The sequence below is a fragment of the Pezoporus flaviventris genome, unplaced genomic scaffold (genome assembly GCF_033815535.1).
Source record: "Pezoporus flaviventris isolate CSIRO_AGI_PZ_B2104156 unplaced genomic scaffold, CSIRO_AGI_Pfla_v1 ptg000036l, whole genome shotgun sequence".
NCBI lineage: Eukaryota > Metazoa > Chordata > Aves > Psittaciformes > Psittacidae > Pezoporus > Pezoporus flaviventris.
In genome coordinates, this window is record NW_026892584.1 from 29,150,742 (window position 1) to 29,170,516 (window position 19,775).

General features: G+C 35.7%; 1 protein-coding gene across 11 annotated transcripts in view; it reads right to left on the reverse strand.

Annotated features, from left to right (window-relative positions):
- CEP128 (centrosomal protein 128) overlaps positions 1 to 19,775 on the reverse strand; it is a 140,504-nt gene that overhangs the window by 99,695 nt on the left and 21,034 nt on the right. For 9 of the 11 annotated variants that reach the window (XM_061463739.1, XM_061463740.1, XM_061463741.1 and 6 more), the window contains 5 exons: positions 14,801 to 14,887; positions 13,170 to 13,244; positions 11,776 to 11,899; positions 6,649 to 6,806; positions 2,873 to 3,223 (listed from right to left, as the gene is read on the reverse strand). In XM_061463739.1, the coding sequence (XP_061319723.1) occupies positions 2,873 to 3,223; positions 6,649 to 6,806; positions 11,776 to 11,899; positions 13,170 to 13,244; positions 14,801 to 14,887 (795 nt within the window). The remainder of the gene's footprint in view (positions 1 to 2,872; positions 3,224 to 6,648; positions 6,807 to 11,775; positions 11,900 to 13,169; positions 13,245 to 14,800; positions 14,888 to 19,775) is intronic. The other 2 variants (XM_061463733.1, XM_061463736.1) reach the window with 2 other exon arrangements.

Below are 19,775 nucleotides of genomic sequence, written 5' to 3' on the forward strand. Positions count from 1 at the left end.
GAAAGAAAATTACTGGATGTCCTTAGACATGCTAATGTCTAATGAACAATTAGCACTTTGTTCTGTAAAAACACAGAAATTTTGCTTGTTTTGAATTCAGTTCAAATGTATTCAGTGTTTCTTTAAACACAGAACATTTGTGACCTCAAACATATACTTGTCCTGACACGATTTAGCCTCCCAAGCGAGATAGTTTTGGACAATCCCCTGCTTTTCTTACCCTCTTTGCAAACTCAGATGTATTTCTTTGCTGGCCCCTCCAAGTAGCAAGATGGAGGAAATGAGGCAATACAGTAATGCAGCAGAATACAGGGATGACTAATGGTCACACAGACCTTACCTATAGGTCCATTTCATAGGCTGGCTTGTTCTGTTTATTTTTCTAAAATATTACATGCGAGGTTTTGTTTTTTTTTTTTTTTAATCTGCACACAGTAGATGAATGAACAACAGTTAAAAGCCTGGTTCTCTCATGCATCAAAGCCAAGAAATGAAGACTTCATCTTAAAAAATCAGCCACATTTAATAAAAAATTCCACTGTTTTCCTAAGGGGCCTAAGGGCTGCAGTTTTTTTCCCCAGCACTGATGTATTTCAAGTTTAAAAAACATCCTCAAAAATGTGCTAAATTATAGGGAAAAAATTGGACTGCAAATACATGTGTGTTACTAAATACTGTATTTCATTAAACTCTTGTTACACACACATCATTCTGAATTCTTACTTATCTCAAGTTATATTTAATTTTTTTTAACACTGTTTAAAATAAGAAGGAATTTACAGTACCGCTACCGTAAGTCACACAGAACTTCTGCTACAGGAAAAAATTATAAAATGCACAACACTGGATTTCCTGATATATATATCACAAGCTACTGGATTCTTTGAACCAGCTTAAATAAATTTTATACTGAATTTTATTCTTTCCACTAATTCCACAAACTGTACACATTTCTTATAGCAAGATTACTTGAAATAATTCAGAAAAAAGGAAATTAACAGTTTGCAGGTTAAAAAAAATAAACCCATTTATAATTACATCAAGAATAAGCAATGGAAAACAAAATACAAAAATAATAAATCAAGGTTATGAGGTAATGACCATTGTGCCTTTTTTCCTGAAGGAAAAAAAAACAAAAAACAAAAAACAAACCCTCAGTATTTGACTTTGATTGTAAACATGTTTTCTACATAACATACTTGGCAAAAAATATATTCCAAAGACACAAGATGGCAGAGATTCCACTGTCAACCAATATCAAGGATAACCACATAAGCAAGATTTCAGCCAAATTACACCTGTAACTCCAAAAGAATGAAATCTAAACAGCCTTTCTATAGCCCACCCATTGTCTGCAACAATTTTGAACATCTCAAAATTGCAAGTTATGACTGTAATCCAATTTTGAAAATTTACTATTAACCCTTTAAAGTCTTATAACAGAAAGCAAAGACAACAGACTGCCATTTCTCCTTTATAAATTTTTGTCTCAGATGTTAATTGTCTGTATATTTCAAAGCTGGTTAAATTACGTTCATCTAGTTCCCTGACGCTTATCATGAATGCTGCATTTAGACTGATTATATCCTCATATGGAAACTGTCTACAACTTTGTATTGAGAACATGAAAATACTGTTTATATTTTTTTCTCTTCCACAATGACACACATTTTATTTGATGTAACATATCCACCAAGAGAGAGATTTTCTTCAGGAGTGATGCTTACCTCAAACTTGTTGGCAGGATGCATGATTTTAAAAATAAGAACAAATACTGACAGCATTTCTTAAATGGAGCTTAAACCAAAGTGACTGCATTTGGCATTTTTATGCCTTTGTCACATAAAAAGAGGTAAAATCCATGTCAAAGAGTCTTATGTGACAAAGAAAACTTCAATGTGGACAGCTCTATTAATTGCCATTATAAAGACCTATCCATGGATTTACATGAAGAATGATTCCAGAACCTTTTGGTGCTCCTCCTGCTTATTATTCACAACTTTCTCTCCTCTACTTTTTGCTTCTTATTTCTCTGAGACACACATATGATTTCTAAATATTTCAGGTTTTCTTCCTTTCGTCAACACCTCCATTTGCCTAGGTAAGAGATGACTAACTTCTGAAATGTTTGCAAGCCTTACTTCCTCAGACAACTGCTAGGGCTAATCAATACATGATTACTATGGAATCAATTGTTGGAGCATGGATAGAGCAAATAATAAAGAATAAGGAATATGATAGGCAGTTCAGGAGAGAAATAGCAGGCCCAGGAATCACTGCTTAAATGTGGTAGAGTTTATTAATTTCAATTCAGTATCAAACCCATTATGGCTTCAAATATAGAAAATTAATAATACACTAGTAGCACACAGCATTACCGTCTGCTAGTAATCTGACATACATGGTGAAAGTAAACACCTACTTTCCAAGATGTGACCACTGTTCAGTACATAAGACAATGCATAACTTGAACATGAGTTATTAGTTAATGTGATTTTTTTTTTAAATAACATCACATTATTTCCTTTAAAATTAATTAAAAACAAGCTGTTACCTTAAGTGTTAAATGAAAAGATAAAGTAAAAGCAACATTTGTAGAGAAACTTTTTTTCTTTGCAAGAAGAAAGATTTGATTAAGTGGAGAGATTAGAATACATACTGGATAAAGAAGCAAATGTGGAACTCCCTAATTCCTAAAAAATACCGCCACCTATTAGCCGTTTTGTAGCTCACCAGGAAATTTGGTGCAGGACTTAAGGTGGAAAGGGGTTTAAATCACAGTTTGCATAACCTAATCCTCATCTTCATTTCTAAGAAAAACAAAAGAAAAACCACAGTACAACCCTCCCACCCTCCCCCCAGCCAATCTTACCTGACTATTCTTGTCCATGAGCTGGCTGATGGTTTCATTTTGTTTTTCCACCTCATGATTCAGTTTCTTATATTTCAACTTCCATTGGCGGATAGTTTCCTGTGCTCTCACTTTCAGATCTTCTCTTTTTTTCTCAGCCTCCAGCCTGAGTGCCTCTGCTTGCTTGAATTCAGTGAAGTACCGTTCTGCTTCTTTGGTACTCTCTTCCACCTGCTGAGCTAACTCAGCAGACTGGAGTTCAGTTTGTCTACGGCCATCCTCACAAGCCTTGTAGCAACTCTGTATCTCCTTTAGCTGGTCCAGAATATTTTCCTGCTGCTTCTCCCTGTTTTCCAGGTCAGATGTTAACTCCTGGAATTATCACAGCAGAATATGAAAATTCCAACTCTAAAGATATACAGTATGAAACCTCACCAAACAACATACAGCAACATTAAATAGCATTTCTATCTAAAATGGGAACAGCATAAAAGATCCCCTTGACTACTAGGGAAAACCCTGTAAGCCCACAGAATCTCTCCCTCTGCAATGGTCAAGAATTTCAACAAAGATATAACATACATGGTTATTCTATCCCATTTATATCTTCTGTATTTGTTCCTCATCTGCTTGTTCTTGTTAGTTTTTATATTTTAAGTTTGAGAAGGAATTATTGACCAGGATTCTCACATATTACACATTAGACAAATATGGACTAAAGAAAACAGTAAGATGTGAAGAGATGAAGTTAAACAGATGAGAAGAAACAGATAATTGGCAATGAAAGAACAGCATTCACCACAGATGGTAGATGTTTCTAGAACAAAGTGCAAAGACATTTGAAAATGTAGCAAGCATACTAGAGCCAAAATTAGTTGGCCTTTCAATATTGAATTAAATTGAAACCACACGTTCTAATAATAATAAGAACTGCTGCACATCCCAAATCTGATATTTCCCAGGACAGTCTCACAAGCAAGTCAGGAAAAATGTTTTCCATATACCTTCTTCAAGAGCATATTCTGAAACCAGTTATTGAGGCTTCACTCACAAAACTGCATTTTATTAAGATCATCACATAGAACTTCACATTAGTATTCTGTATTTTGGTCCTATATATACTGTTTTCATAACATTCAGTATTTTCAATAATCATGGAATATTTTGGGTTGGAAGGGACCTTCAAAGGTCATCTAGTCCAACCCCCACAGCAATAAGCATGTAGTCTTCAACTAGGCAGGTCTGCAAAGGTATTGATTTCTCTTATTTTGTAAGAATATATTTTTATATTCAGAAAAGTGTTAATTATTGATCTTCAGATATCTTGACTCATATAATGAATAAACTGGCTAACATTTCTCATTAGAGGATGAAAAGCAATAAAATTAATTTTAGTGAGGATAAGATCTTAATCAATCTTTGTAAGCCTGAAAGACTTATATTACTGAAGATTTCTAATCTTAAATAAGCAAATCAGTAACTTTCCATCAGAAAATTTGAAGTATTTTAGTAAACTGACTGTCTGCTGTTACACTCTAGTGGACAATATTGTAAGACTACTTTGACCTAATTTGATTTACTAATTACTTCTCATTCTAACAATTTCACAAGTATAAGAGTCTAAAACTGCTTATGGAAACACTAGAGTATTGCATCTCACAATGTGTGTACTTTATTTATTTCTTAGCCTAACAGTCAGGTCATAACAGTCAGCCTAACAGCCCCATATCTATATAGTTCCATGCAGAAAATTATATATTTAAAATAGCTGCATACATTTGCAAGATCTTACAGAAGCACCCCCAGGTGCTACAGCAACTGAAATAAAAATTCTCTCTATTAAATTTAAAATATAATTTAAAATTGAACTCGCTTCTAAACATGAGTTTAAGAATGTGATTATAATCTTTTTCCTCCTTTCCATTTTACATCATATTGTGCTTTTATGGCAACTGCCATGGACTAAATATACCACACAACTCAAAATGTTGAACAATGACATTTAAATAAATCAAAGGAGATTTCTAATATCACATGTACACCAGAGGCAAGTGAAGTTACTTCCCACTAACTAAAGATAAATTACATTTAAGTCAAACATGACTGGTCACTTCCAACTGGGAATCAGACTATCTGATAGGAGCAGCTGTTAGAACAGGCTTGACAAAATGCTTTGTTAGTACCTAAGTTTAGAAATTCACATCCTTGCATTCCTTGATGTCTCATCAAAACAAAAACACACTAGCTATTTTCCTGTTACTTTCTCTGTAGAAGAATGGCAGTGGGAAGCAGATAAGAAGTACAAAGTGTTTTCTGTTGAGATAATCAGGGAAGTCAAAGATTTCAAACTTGGAGCAATGGCAATAACCCCAACTGAAAAGTCTTCCATCAGTATTTCAGAGAGAAGGAAATAACTATCAGAATGTCATTCTGACCCTCAAGAAAGTATGTTCTACAAGCAGAAGTTTTAATAAAAGGTTTTATCCAATTATCTCCTGCCACCAAAGTAATCAGCATTTCTCAGGTCCCACAAAACTAAAAAACTAGCATGTTTCAGATTAGTCTGGAGTTGCACTGGCCAGCTAGAACACAAATGCTGGTGGGCATCAGGAAATTAGTTCTGATTGCCTTATCCTCTACAGAAACACTGTAGGTCTTTTTAAACCTGTTCAATGAACCAATTTCATAAAGCACATAGGAACTTATTTTGAAACTTCAGTTTTTTCCAAACATAATTTGTTGTATCAGTTCAATTTAAATTGGCACAGAAGTTGACAAGTGGAAAGAGCAGATGTAAACTGCATAGTATGTTCTTGTAAATCTATGAAAAGACAAAAAAATCCTACTTTTGAATTTGACAAGTAATACAATGCCATTTCAAATAAAATTATCTTCATTAGAAAAATAAACACAAAATACAGACCTCCCTGGCTTACTGAATGCCCCAATACAAGTACAACAAATGTTAAATACTTGACTACTGAAATCCCACATAAAGTTTTGAAAATATCCTCACTTCTCCTTACAGTACTGAAAGACAGTAGAAAACAGTTACTTTTCAGGGATCTTACTACCAATGACAAATCTAAACAAGAAGCACAGAAGTCTACTATAATAAATAAGAAGGTTACTACCTCCTTATATTTCATTCTGTGTTCAAGATAAAAGTCGTCTAAAATTCTAGTGTCAGACTGCTGTTACTCTTTTCACAGAGAATCACTTTAAATATGTGTTTACCATAAATAAGAATACTAACACTTATTAATGTATCATTATGTTCCCTCTAATAGCTAAAAAAGAGGAGTTATGACCTATTTTTCTTAATCTACTGTACTAGCTCATAGAATAAGGTATCCCAGTTCATTTAAATTAAGTATCCCAGAAAGTTAAACCTTAGTTCTGAAGCATTATGAATGGGAAATGAGTAAGTAAATGCTAACTTATAAAAGTAACTCCAGAAACCACTGTTAATGGTAACTGCTGATAAAATCAAATCACCTTTTCTTTGTACATGGGAAAGAGAAGCAATCCAAACCATAAATTCATGGGCAACAGCAAATACCTTTTTTGGTTTATTTAGAAGATTGGAGAGAAAAAACTCTACAAATGCCAATCAATTTTCAAAGTTATTTATATAAGAATCCATGAAGAACATGGCAGTTACTCTAAATTTTAAAGGTTATTCCCTAATATGGCATATCGCTTACCTTAAAAATAAGAAATTATTAAAAAAAAAAAAACACAGCAAGGAAAATAAAACCCACAACAAAAACCAAAAAGAAACAGAAAAAACTTACCTGTATGTGCATTACAAGCTGTGCTTTCTCCTTGTCCTTACGCTCTATGCATCTCTTTAGTTCTTCTACCTCTGACATCACAGCATTATGACTCAACTTTGCTTTAAGATCCAAAATATGTTTCTCCGTTTCCTGCTTCTCTCTCTCATATCTTTCAGCTAGTATAAAAGAGTGACACCAGAACAGCAAACCCAGTAGAAACAGTGACTTGTGGTAATTTTTTTTTTTTTTCATTTCTCTTTTGGCAGTTTTCTTGTCTACTTGAGACTATTCTACAACTACTGATTTTGAACAAAGTATCTGCAAAAAATGGCTATACTTGTATCATAACATTTTACTGAATGAGACAGTATTTCCAGATTACTAATCATTTTATGGGGGTTCCCCCCCCCTTTTTTTCTTTTCTTTTTTTATTAAAACAAAATACCCTAACAAAACCCAATAAAATAGAATCAGGTAGAAGAAACAATGGTATAAATGAAACTTGGCTACAAACTTCAAGGCCAAGATTTTATCCCACCAGAGTAATACCTCCTGCTTTGGAAATCACACTACTTGTGAATTTTATGTCTGAATTCTACAATAGAAGTTCTTGATGGAAGTAAGCTATAAATTTCCCCAAGCAGAATTTCAAAGGTCTGTAGACATGAACAACTACTGGAGGCAAAGAAAAACTTCATTTGTATTCTTCCTATGCATCTTTGAAGAAACAGAAATAACACAATAAGAAGAAAAACAACTGCATAAATTATATAGATATATGTGTATCTCTAAATAGGTCCATTACATTGCTCTTGTTTTCTTTATATTTTTACAACAGTTTTGATCTATAATTATAATACAAATGGAAAAACTAAAATACGTTTTCATTAACATGAAATGGATATTGTTTCAAATAAATTTACTTTTAAGCAGATAGAAATGTAGAATCATAGAACAATTTGGGTTGGAAAGGACCTTAAGTTCATCTAGTTCCAACAGTATCACACAGTATCACAGTATCACAGTATGCTAGAGATTGGAAGGGACCTCGAAAGATCATCTAGTCCAATCCCCCTGCCGGAGCAGGAACACCTAGATAATGTTACACAGGAATGTGTCCAGGCGAGTTTTGAATGTCTCCAGGGAAGGAGACTCCACAACCTCCCTGGGCAGCCTGTTCCAGTGTTCTGTCACCCTCACTGAGAAGAAGTTTCTTCTCAAGTTTAAGTGGAACCTCTTGTGTTCCAGTTTGTACCCATTACCCCTTGTCCTATCATTGTTTACCACTGAGTAGAGCCTGGCTCCATCCTCGTGACACTCCCCCTTTATATATTTATAGACACTTATAAGGTCACCCCTCAGTCTCCTCTTCTCCAAACTACAGAGACCCAGCTCCCTCAGTCTTTCCTCATAAGGGAGATGCTCCACTCCCTTAATCATCTTTGTTGCCCTGCGCTGGACTCTCTCCAGCAGCTCCCTGTCCATCTTGAACTGAGGGGCCCAGAACTGGACACAATATTCCAGATGGGGTCTCACCAGGGCAGAGTAGAGGGGAAGGAGGACCTCTCTCGACCTACTAACCACCCCCCTTCTAATACACCCCAGGATGGCACTGGCCTTCTCAGCCACAAGGGCACAGTGCTGGCTCATGGTCATCCTGTCATCCACTAGGACCCCCAGGTCCCTCTCCCCTGCACTGCTCTCTAACAGGTCGTTCCCCAACCTATACTGGAACCTGGGGTTGTTCCTGCCCAGATGCAGGACTCTACACTTTCCCTTGTTATATTTCATCAAGTTATTCCCTGCCCAACTCTCCAGCCTGTCCAGGTCTCGCTGGATGGCAGCACAGCCTTCTGGCGTTTCAGCCACTCCTCCCAGCTTAGTGTCATCAGCAAACTTGCTGATAGTACACTCAATTCCCTCATCTAAATCATTGATGAATATATTAAATAATACTGGTCCCAGTACTGACCCTTGAGGCACTCCACTAGTTACAGGCCTCCAACTAGACTCCGCCCCATAGACCACAACTCTCTGGCTTCTCTCCTTCAGCCAGTTTGCAGTCCACCTCACTACCTGATCATCCAGACCACACTTCCTCAATTTAGCCGTGAGGATGCTGTGGGAGACTGTGTCAAATGCTTTGCTGAAGTCAAGGTAGACTACATCCACTGCTCTGCCATCATCCATCCACCGTGTTATTTCCTCATAAAAGGCTAAGAGATTGGTCAAACATGATTTCCCCCTGGTGAAGCCATGTTGACTGCCCCTCATAACCCTCTTATCCTTGATATGCCTTAAGACGGCACCAAGGATAAGGTGTTCCATCACTATCCCAGGGATGGAGGTGAGGCTGACCGGTCTATAGTTACCCGGGTCCTCCTTCTTGCCCTTTTTGAAGACTGGGGTGACATTTGCTTTCCTCCAGTCCTCAGGCACCTCTCCCGTTTCCCAAGACTTGGTAAAGATGATGGAGAGTGGTCTAGCAATGACTTCCACCAGTTCCCTCAGCACCCGCGGGTGCATCCCATCTGGACCCATGGATTTATGGATGTCCAGATTGCTCAACTGATCTCTAACCCATTCCTCATCGACTAAGGCAAACCGCTCCTGCCATGGGCAGGGACACCTCACACTAAAACTGAAGGTTCTCTTCAACCTTGAACATTGTCAGGGATGAAGCATTTACTGCTTCTTTGGGCAACCCATTCCAGTACTTAACCACCATCACAGTAAAGAACTTCTTCCTTATATCTAACCTGAACTTCCAGTGTTTAAGTTTAAACCCGTTACCCTTTGTCCTATTACTACAGTCCGTGATGAAGAGTCCTGCTCTGGCATCCTTGTAGATACATTAAAATAACTGGAGAAAAACTATTAAAATGAACATGTACAAAATCTAGCCATTTCCCAGTGCTCTATATGGGATTTGTAAAACAGGGAGTCAGATTTCCATTTTGATAACCTATTTTAAATAATCTATTTTAAAGATAATTCGATACCTTAAGTATGACAATATACAAATAAGTCATTAACCAAACCGATTAAGCATTCACAGAGACACTGGACTTGGAGCCACTTTTCCTCTATCATCTTGACTAATACATTTTTACATTAATAAAGAAAAAGATAGTCTCTCTAATGCCTTCTGATAATCCTTGAAAAGTTTACATACAGCAAGATAACTAACAATGCAGCAAAGACCTTGCTAAAATGGTAATTTGATATGCAATTAATTACATCTTGGAATTGTTTAAAGTATTCTAAATATCATTGTTCCATCTCTAAAATTCTAACATACTGCAAACAGTAGCCCTGACTGCATTATGCTGGTAAATTTTTTAACCTCTCTGGAACATGTTGTTATCCCTTAGAAATTTTACCAGAATTTCATCAGTCTTACCAACCAACTACATAAATTATGTTTACTATGATTTTCAAGATTGAAGAATTTAAACTGCAAATGGACTGAAATGTAAAATTTTAGAAAAATTAGAAAATATTTAAAATATTTCATGTCTTAACTCAGTAAAATCACTACTTTGCTGAAACTGCCTTTAATACTCTTCATTTGTTTTAACCATGCAAATCATGGTATTTTATCCTAGATTTTAACTCACACTTGTTAATTTTCAGATTGTCCTGGGTTCAGCAGTAGCAGTCATTTATTCTCCTTCTTAACAGGTGGTGCAGCGCTGTGTTGTTGACTTTTGGCCTGGGAACAGAGCTGATAACACTGATGGTTTTAGTTACTGCTCAAATGTTTAGACTGGCCATAGGACTGAGTCTCATGCTCTGCCAGGGAGGAGGGGAAGCCGGGAGGAAGCAGAGACAGGATATCTGACCCAAGCTAGCCAAAGAGGTATTCCATACCACAGCACGTCATGCCCGGGAGATAACTGGGATTTACCCGGAAGGGCACTCTCTTCTCGGTCGGACTCGTTTCGGCTGATGGTATCGTATTCCCTTCCCTTGTTATTTCTCTTATCATTATTATTATTGGTGGTAGCAGTAGTGATTTGTGTTATACCTTAGTTACTAAACTGTTCTTATCTCAACCTGTGGGAGTTACATTCTTTTGATTCTCCTCCCCATCTCTCTAGGAGCGGGGAGGGCGGGGGGGAAAGACTAGACCCTGCCTTTGAACATCCAGCCCAGCACAGGCAACCCGGGTGCCAGGAGGAGCTGTACTTCAGTGCCAATCACTTCCGAAGCAGCTTGAACCCCTTAAGAGGCTGCCAGTATCTCTTTCTCAGTTGGGGTATAATTGGCCTCAGATCCTTTGTATCCCTGACTCCAAAAGCCGAGGGGTCGACCTCAAGTCTCCCCTGGAGCTTTTTGCCAGAGGCTCCAGGTAGGACCATTCTCCCCATTATTCAGCTTGATGTGACAGATCATCTCTACGATCGCGGATTCCCTCAGAGACTGGATGCCTTTGTCTAAAGTAGTCCACTTGGCCAAACGACATAACATCCGGGTCTATGGGTATATCCCCGTTATTCTTCCCCCACCCCCCCGCTCCTGGAGGGATGGGGAGGAGAATCGGAAGAATGCAGCTCCCACAGGCTGAGATAAGAACAGTCCAGTAACTAAGGTATAACAGAAATCACTACTGCTACCACCAATAATAATAATGATAAGGGAAATAACAAGGGAAGAGAATACGATACCACCCGCCAAAACGAGTCTGACCAAGAAGAGAGTGCCCTGCCGGGTAAATCCCAGTTACCTCCCGGGCATGACGTGCTGTGGTATGGAATACCTCTTTGGCTAGCTTGGGTCAGGTGTCCTGTCTCTGCTTCCTCCTGGCTTCCCCTCCTCCCTGGCAGAGCATGAGACTCACAAAGTCCTATGGCCAGTCTAAACATTTGAGCAGTAACTAAAACCATCAGTGTTATCAGCTCTGTTCCCAGGCCAAAAGTCAACAACACAGCGCTGCACCAGCTACTAAGAAGGAGAAAAAAATAACTGCTACTGCTAAACCCAGGACACTGATGTCAGTACTTATTAACTTAAAGCTGGGGACTTATATGGCTGGTTTTGTTGAAACAGTAGAATAATTAGACTGAAACTCAAGGACAAAAATAATTGTCCAGGCTAACTAACAAATTTGCAGGCCTCTAGTATGAAATATGAGAGTTTAACCACCTGTTCTGATTCTCCTGTCATTATCTTGTACATCCTGGTAGCTCAGCCGGTGCGAAATTTGACGTTGTAACTCTACACGGTCTTCTTCTGCTCTCAAAAGTTGGGAACGAAGATCCTCTATCTAAAATGCATGTACAAGTGTCAAATGTTTAATTAAAACAGAATGAAAAAGTAAATAGTGTACTTCTATTAAATACTACCAAATGAAAAAGACAAAAAGAATCTATACACAAGTAGTATTTAAATAAATCTCAAGAGTACTGCAGATGGTAAAAAAAAAAAAAAGACATATTACTTCCTAATTATAGACTACAAAGTGATTATTCAAAATGAAAAGAAATATTTTGTTATGTTGACCACAGCAGAGCACTAACTTCTCTAGACTAAACAAAATGCTACCATTTTATATGTTGCTATTCTCTTTTTACACTGGTAGTGAAAATATCCATACATATTTAATAAGCAATACACTTTATGTAAATTCTGATCATTAATAATACAATTTACTTATCCTTAAGAAACACTGGGTTTTTTTACATTTTTCCTTTCTATCATACACAGCCTAGCACTTAAAAATGACACTGTTTACAGGAAAATAAAGAAAAAAGGACATGCTAAAATTGCTTTGTAGGAAAATAATTTTAACTTGTATTATCCGTATGTGATAAAGCTCTGTATTCCATGCACAGTGAGTTGAGTTCAAAACAGTAATACAACCAAGTCAAACTTCTTCTAGATGCACAACCAACATTAACAGGTAAGAATGCTAATTGCCCCTTCCCTATTTATTTCACATTTTTCCCCCAGCTCCTCTGAAAGAAGGATTAGAAAAGTTTAGGAGAAAGGAGAGGTTTTTGAAGATATAACCCAGGTTCCCGAAACTTCCAGATTTAATCATATGTACATCAACAGACACTGTTTATAGCACAGTTTAGACAGTCTTTCAGGTGTTTGTTCTTTATATGTTTTTATTGCGTTTTAGCATACAATACAGCAGATACTTCTAGATCACTGGTTTATACAAACTCATCAATTAGAGTGTGCACTTTGCACAACAATTATTATTAATACAGAAGTTTCTAAAGCATACTATAAGGGGAAGTTACAAATTATTATTATTTGTAATATTATTATGAGTTTTAAACGTACTATAAGTACTAAACTACTGTAATTATTATATAAAAAGCATATACATAAAACATTTGCAAAGCAGAAAAAGTATACCGAGAGCTCAGACCACATATTTTAGACCTTTAAACCTGCCTTTATGTACCTCTTTCTTGACCTTCCAAAACAGCGCTATCAGAATATGAGACAGGAAGATTAAGCAAAAGACTCAGACACCATCTAATATGAAAACTTCAGTATTTTCAATACAACAGAGCAGTTACCTGATGTAAAAGAGCTTCTCTTCTGCCTTCTGATTCATTCAACATTTTCTGTGACTGTTCCAATTTTTGCTCAAGCTTTCATTATAGAAGATGAAGAAAGAAAGCAGTGTGCACATCATAGTACAAAAGTGTATTTTAACTATTTCATTCTGGCAAAAATTAATTGATATAAGCATCTATCTAAACCAAGGTATACATTACAAAACATCCTTATTTGTCAAAAATCTTAAAGCAAGCTTTCATTTGTACTGAATTCCCGCTATATTTATTTAATTGCATAAAAGAGAGTTTAACTCACAGTCTATAATTTTTGTACTATATTCTATGTCACATGAAGATACAAAATGATATATATAATCCAAAACAAAAAAGAATGAAAGCAAATTTTTACTGGATTAAAAGTAAGAGAAAGGAAGGTAAACTTCAAGAAAAAGCTTCAAAAACATTGTGCCTGGATTTGAAACATGCTTTCGAATTCAAATCAAAATTAAGTGATTTCCAAGTGTTAACACTTGGAAGTCACCTTTGTAACACATTTCATTCATAAAATTGTTAAAGATAACATGCATTGGTAGAACTGGTAATTGGCAAATTCTGTGGGTTTTGCGCTGTGCAAGATGCATTTGAATTATTCAGGGAAAAAGACCGAAAAACTGAAGTGCCAGAGTTTCATACAATTAGAATTTTTCCCCAAAATATAATATTAAGGGAATCTTAAAATAGTTACATCAGAAACAGTCAAACTGATGATCATTTAGGAAAGCAAACAAAAATAAATATAAAACAGCTGAAAACAAAAGCTACAAAAAGAATTCTTACTTCTACCATAAATAGTTCAAAGATCAAAAAGATCCAGATGGAAACAAATAGAATTTTTGACAGCAAAAATTGTTATTGCAGAGATAGCAATCTCAAAAGGATGTTGAGAGGCTGGCGAACGGGCAAAGTAAACAGGACTAGCATTAATGGAATGGAGAAAGTAAAAGAAAACATTACATAGATGGTTTAGCATAAAGGGGTATAACTTTGACATCATGGGCACAAAGGCTAAACTCTATGTAAGAGAAAAAAAAGATAGAAAAAGCATAATATTGCCCTAGCATCCTGCCAGAACACAAATATAAGAAATCTTGTTTTCTATGAACAGGAAGAGAGCAATATGGCAACAGATAGCTCAGTAAGAATAATTAACAATGATGCATAACATAACTAGCATTAGTTGTAGGGATAAAGAAAAGATGTATCTTTGAGCTGCTGCAAATAAGCAACAGCAGACTGTATAAATCCAGAGACAAATCAGAGAAAGAAATCAAGGATAATCCCCAAGTTACAAACTTGCCTGCCTGGCAGGATGGAAAACTTGTTAGAAGTAACACACTGTAACTCAAAAGCTTAGAAAGAAAGAAATTGAGTGTTGCTACATTCATAGTTCCTCTAATGCAAAAAAAAAACAAAAAAAACAAAAAAAAAACAAAAAAAAAAAGAAAGCCCCACCACAAAACCTTGTTATCGTGAAGAGTAAAGAAAGTTTCATCTTGCTGGTTTCCCTGAAACAGGAAGCATATACTGTAACATATGACACTATACACTTACTTAAAACCAAACAAGAAAGGAGAAAATTAAAGTCTTACTTGGTTCTTTTCACTTTCATATTTCACAAGTTTATTTCTCATGAGTTCTTCTGTTTCATCTGCTTTAGCATCTTGCTTCCTTAAAGCCTTTAGGGGGAAAAAATATATTGTGAACTTCATTATAAAAGTTACAGAAGTCTTCTTTGCAAGTCTTAAAATGAAAGAATCTACTGATGTATTTAAGAAAGAAGATCTAGACAAATGTTTTCTGCCTATGCCCAATAATTCCATGTGAAGCCAATGTATATTATGAAAAAATAAATATATGTCCACGCATACATAAACACACCCACGCACAGAACAGGGTCAAATACAAAGTCAAAACTAGCACTAACATCCTTCCGACGTATAGAGCTCCAGATGCTGAAGGTTGACCCTAAACACTTTTAAACAAAGGTTTAAGAGCCTCAAGAAATCCTCTACAGATAAGCTGCAAACATATCAGATGAAAAGAATATATTCTGTAATATAAAATATGCACAATATTAAATACAATGCACTGTAGTAAGGAAAACACAGTTGGAAGCCAGAAAAAGGAAAAAAATATTTTCATCCAAATCTGGGCACATGTTTAGAATAGCACTACTGTTGTTATGTTGTAGTTTTAGAGAGAATAAACTGAAACTTTTCTAATCAAAAGTTACTGAAATTGTTGTGCCCTACTTGGGGGTGGGGGAGAGAGAGAAAATAAACATTGGGACATTTTTCCCAAAGTATCTAAAAACAGTTATATACATTATCTAAAACATCTTAAATAAAATTGCTTTAAATTGTCTTGAATATCAATTTCAAAATCTTTTCTTTCTGCAAACCAACACTATTTGTAGAACATAGCCAATCACTATCAAAGGAATGCATTACACGTCACAGACATTAATGACACAATTTGCAACATACACAACCCAAGCTAGGATATCTCAAGCCATAACAATGTCATTGGCTTATCTTAAAAACCACTCAAAAACACCAGCTAGGAGAGGTCACTAACCATACTAAGAGAATTTGCTGTGAATTTTAATAACTATGTTAATAAATCTTGTTTTGCTACTACACAACATGACCAAGTGGCTTTCACACTACACACCAATCAGAGACCTTAGCATTCACCTTTTACCTTCATCCAACACCGTGAAGTGCAAGTACATCTATTCCTTCCACCATTACTTGCTAAAACTACAACAGAACAAACATACAGCATGTCCAGAAAGAAATGTCTTTTTCCCAGTCTGCTCTTCCTGAGTAGCATTCTTATTTTACATTTTAAAAAAATATTTCCTTAAATATCTCTCAATTTTGCCCCTATACTTAGTGCAATTTCATTCAGGTTTTGAACATTTTCTTTTCATTGTATACTGGGGAATGATTTCACTGTACAAAAACAGAAGGCAAGATATTAATTAGCCCCAGTGAAGCCAAGAATCCCGTTTTAGAAGCTCTGCTTTTAAAAGTAGCTGTGTGGAGAAAATAAACAGATTTATATACTTATCTCAGTCTTACATCCTACCACCTCAGGAAACATAGAATCATAGAATAATTAGAGTTGGAAAGGACCTTAAGATCACCTAGTTCCAACCCCCCTGCCGTGGGCAGGGGCACCTTACGTTAAATCATATCACCCAAGGCCTCGTCCAGCCTGGTCTTGAACACTGCCACGGATGGAGCATTCACAACCTCCCTGGGCAACCCATTCCAGTGCCTCAACACACTAACAGGAAAGAATTTCCTTCTTATATCCAACCTAGACTTCCCCTGTTTTAAGTTTTAACCCGTTACCCCTTGTGCTGTCACTACAGTCTCTAATGAAGAGTCCCTCCCCAGCATCCCTATAGGCCCCCTTCAGATACTGGAAGGCTGCTATGAGGTCTCCACAGAAGGGTTTCAGTATAGTTTGGACTACTTGAACAGTTTACACTAAAAACTGAGGTTGTGGAAAATAGTTATCATAACTATGCCACTGAAAATATTATGCTATAAAGAATCATGCTTTTAATCTTACTGATTCATAATCAAATACTGTAAGACTGTAACATATTTAAAATATTTCTCCAGGTATACTTATATCTGTCATTCCCATCAACTGCAAAACTCAACACTGCACACAGACCTGACACACTCCCATTTTACTCAAAAAGACTAGGGAAAACTAGTAAGCTACATGAACAAAACAAAACAAAATATATATATATACATCCGAACAAGCCAAAAAATCAAACAAGATCATCACTTCAGCTAATGCCATTATTGCATGAGTTTTCAGGGTTTCTATAAACAACTAAAACAACCAGTTCAGAACACTCTACTAGGGATATATGATGAGTACAAACTGCAATTGAGCTTCAATTTCACTAGTGAAATTAGAAGCTGTGTTATATACAGTCAATTGTATGCCACCCTTAGTTTTGGCACTAAATTAATAATTAATATATGAATAAAAAATTATGTTTTCACGCGCAGATTTTGCTAGAGATGTCAGCATCAGAAGGAAAATGTTAAAACTGTGCTTGAATCAGAAATACTAGGTAAATTTTCAAAGATTTCCCTACTGAAGGCAAAAAGTATATCTCTGCATTAGTAGTAGTACATCCTAAACCTCGGAAGCTACCACTGAAAAAAATACGCTATTTCAACTTATCAGGATCACTGAATGATATTTAGGCAATTAAATAGCAGTAATTTCAAATAAAAAGGCAGTCTTTCCTATCACTGATATTATAAATATGACATTCAGTTTTATTTTCTGTGTGTTATAAAAATAGGCCATAACCATTTCATTTTTAAGAAAAAATAATTCATATATATATTCAAAAAGAATGTAATGATGAAATAAATTATATATACCATATATGCACCACTTCAAATGGAAACATATCTGAGTAGGTGCTAGGTAGGCAATCACTTAACTAATCAAATTTGAAAGTAATGCATGGCCCACAAACTGAAATTTATATTTTCAAGTGAGACAGATCAGTGAATTATATTTTTACTGGCAGAAATACACAAGCAGACAAACCTCATGCTATATTTTAAAATAAGACAACAAATGTACCACATCATAGTGAAAATTCTTCCCTTAACTTGCTAAATTAGCAACTAGCATGGGTCTGAGTATCCTACCTAGATATAGCAGCCAGGCATTTAAAAACAGACTGCCTAGATATTTCAGTGACAGATATGTATGAAACTTGCTCATGTTCCAAGGCTCTCAGATTCAAATGAGAATAAAACAGAAACCATTAGCCACAGGTGGCATAGCACAGAGCCAAGGAACAAGTATCAACGACGCATTAAAACATCCAGATGGCTCAGAGCACAGATCAAGTTTATGTTTGTCTAGAAGGATCAGAGATAAAAAACATGCAAAAAGAGAATTTTCATAAACCCTTTTGATTGCCAGTCTACCCCACTTTCATTGAAAATCCACCAGCCTGTTGCACGTCACAGTATGTACAGTGGGAGGCAAAGAAACCCCAAGTATCCAGTTGCACGAAGAAAAAAACAAAATGTTTCCTAGCCTATTCAAGTTACTAGCTTAAGATATAACTATAGTTACTGTCTCATTACAGACTGTGGGTTCAAAATGTTCTATAAAAACGTTTACCTAAAGCATGCAAAGCATGAACACACAGACTCATTGCACCAAAATCCGGGAAGCCAAGCACAAGAAACAGTAAAGACATCCAGGACATCCAAAAGCCCATTTTTAAGAATGATACTTGATCTTGTTTTAGAAAATGGATGCATAAATGCAAACAGTACAAGGTAATGGCGTCTTTATGTTCAAAATGAAGCACTGAAGAATCTTAAAATAGCTTTAGTTTACATAGCACATGTATTTTGTTAAAGCAACACATACGTATGTGTCAGTAGCCCTAGAAAGATGAGAATATTTTTTCTCATTTCTAATCAGAAACACATTTGTATCAGAAATACAGAAGAAACTGAAGATGTATGATTTGCATGAAATTCTGTTTGCTAATTTGAATTTTTTAATTTGCAGTAATTGCTGTTTAAACTGTGTATACTGGTGTATTGAAACACTAAGTTAAAAGGTACATAAAAACGTAGAGACAGTAATTCTTATCCGCCTACACGGAGCGCATACAGACTATGGAATCAAAATAATAATCTAAATTTAGATGTTAAAGATAAAAACATTTATATGACAAGATTTCTTTATGGTGAGTATACAACTAGATATCATCCTGGTTAATAATCACTCTGTGATTTTAATATTAGTGCAGCACACATATAAAGTTTGCATATCATAAAAAAGACAGACAAAGACAAGACAGACAAGAGAAAGACAAGCATATATATCCTCATGCACAGTTAGATCCTGAAAACATATAATTTATAACTGACATTTAGGAAAATCTTTCTCATAAGACAGTAAAATACTGACAGGTAGTGGTCAGTTATGGGCACTGCACTTTCCTTAAAAATAGTAACTATTAATATTTAAAATGCACAAAATTTCTTAATTAAAGCAATTACTGACTAAAAACAAAAGTCAAATTTAACTTTGTGTGATTTGAAATGTATTAACAGGCAAACTAATGAAAAAGTCGTCTCATTAAATAGCCACAAAATTTAAATAGCATTTCTCTGTAAATCATTCAGGCCATAATAAATGACAGGGTTTCAGAACTCAGTCCAAACCCTACCTTCCAGTCATGTTACTCAGGAAACATCTTGGAGAAATAATATAGGACGATAATAGAACATTACATCCATGCAATGATCACCAGAAGACTGATGTTGCTGAAAGAGTTAACAGTCCATTTAACTCAAAACTCAAATTATAAAGGACAAGAAACAGAACAACAAACTAAAAAGCACTTAAAAATTATGTAGAAACATGCTTCATCCAGAGAACAATTGAAGGAAAATATTTACTTTATTCTCACTAGGGTCTACAAAGTACACAAAAAAAACTCAAGAGCATTCTTTCTAAAATACATTCTTTTTTACATCA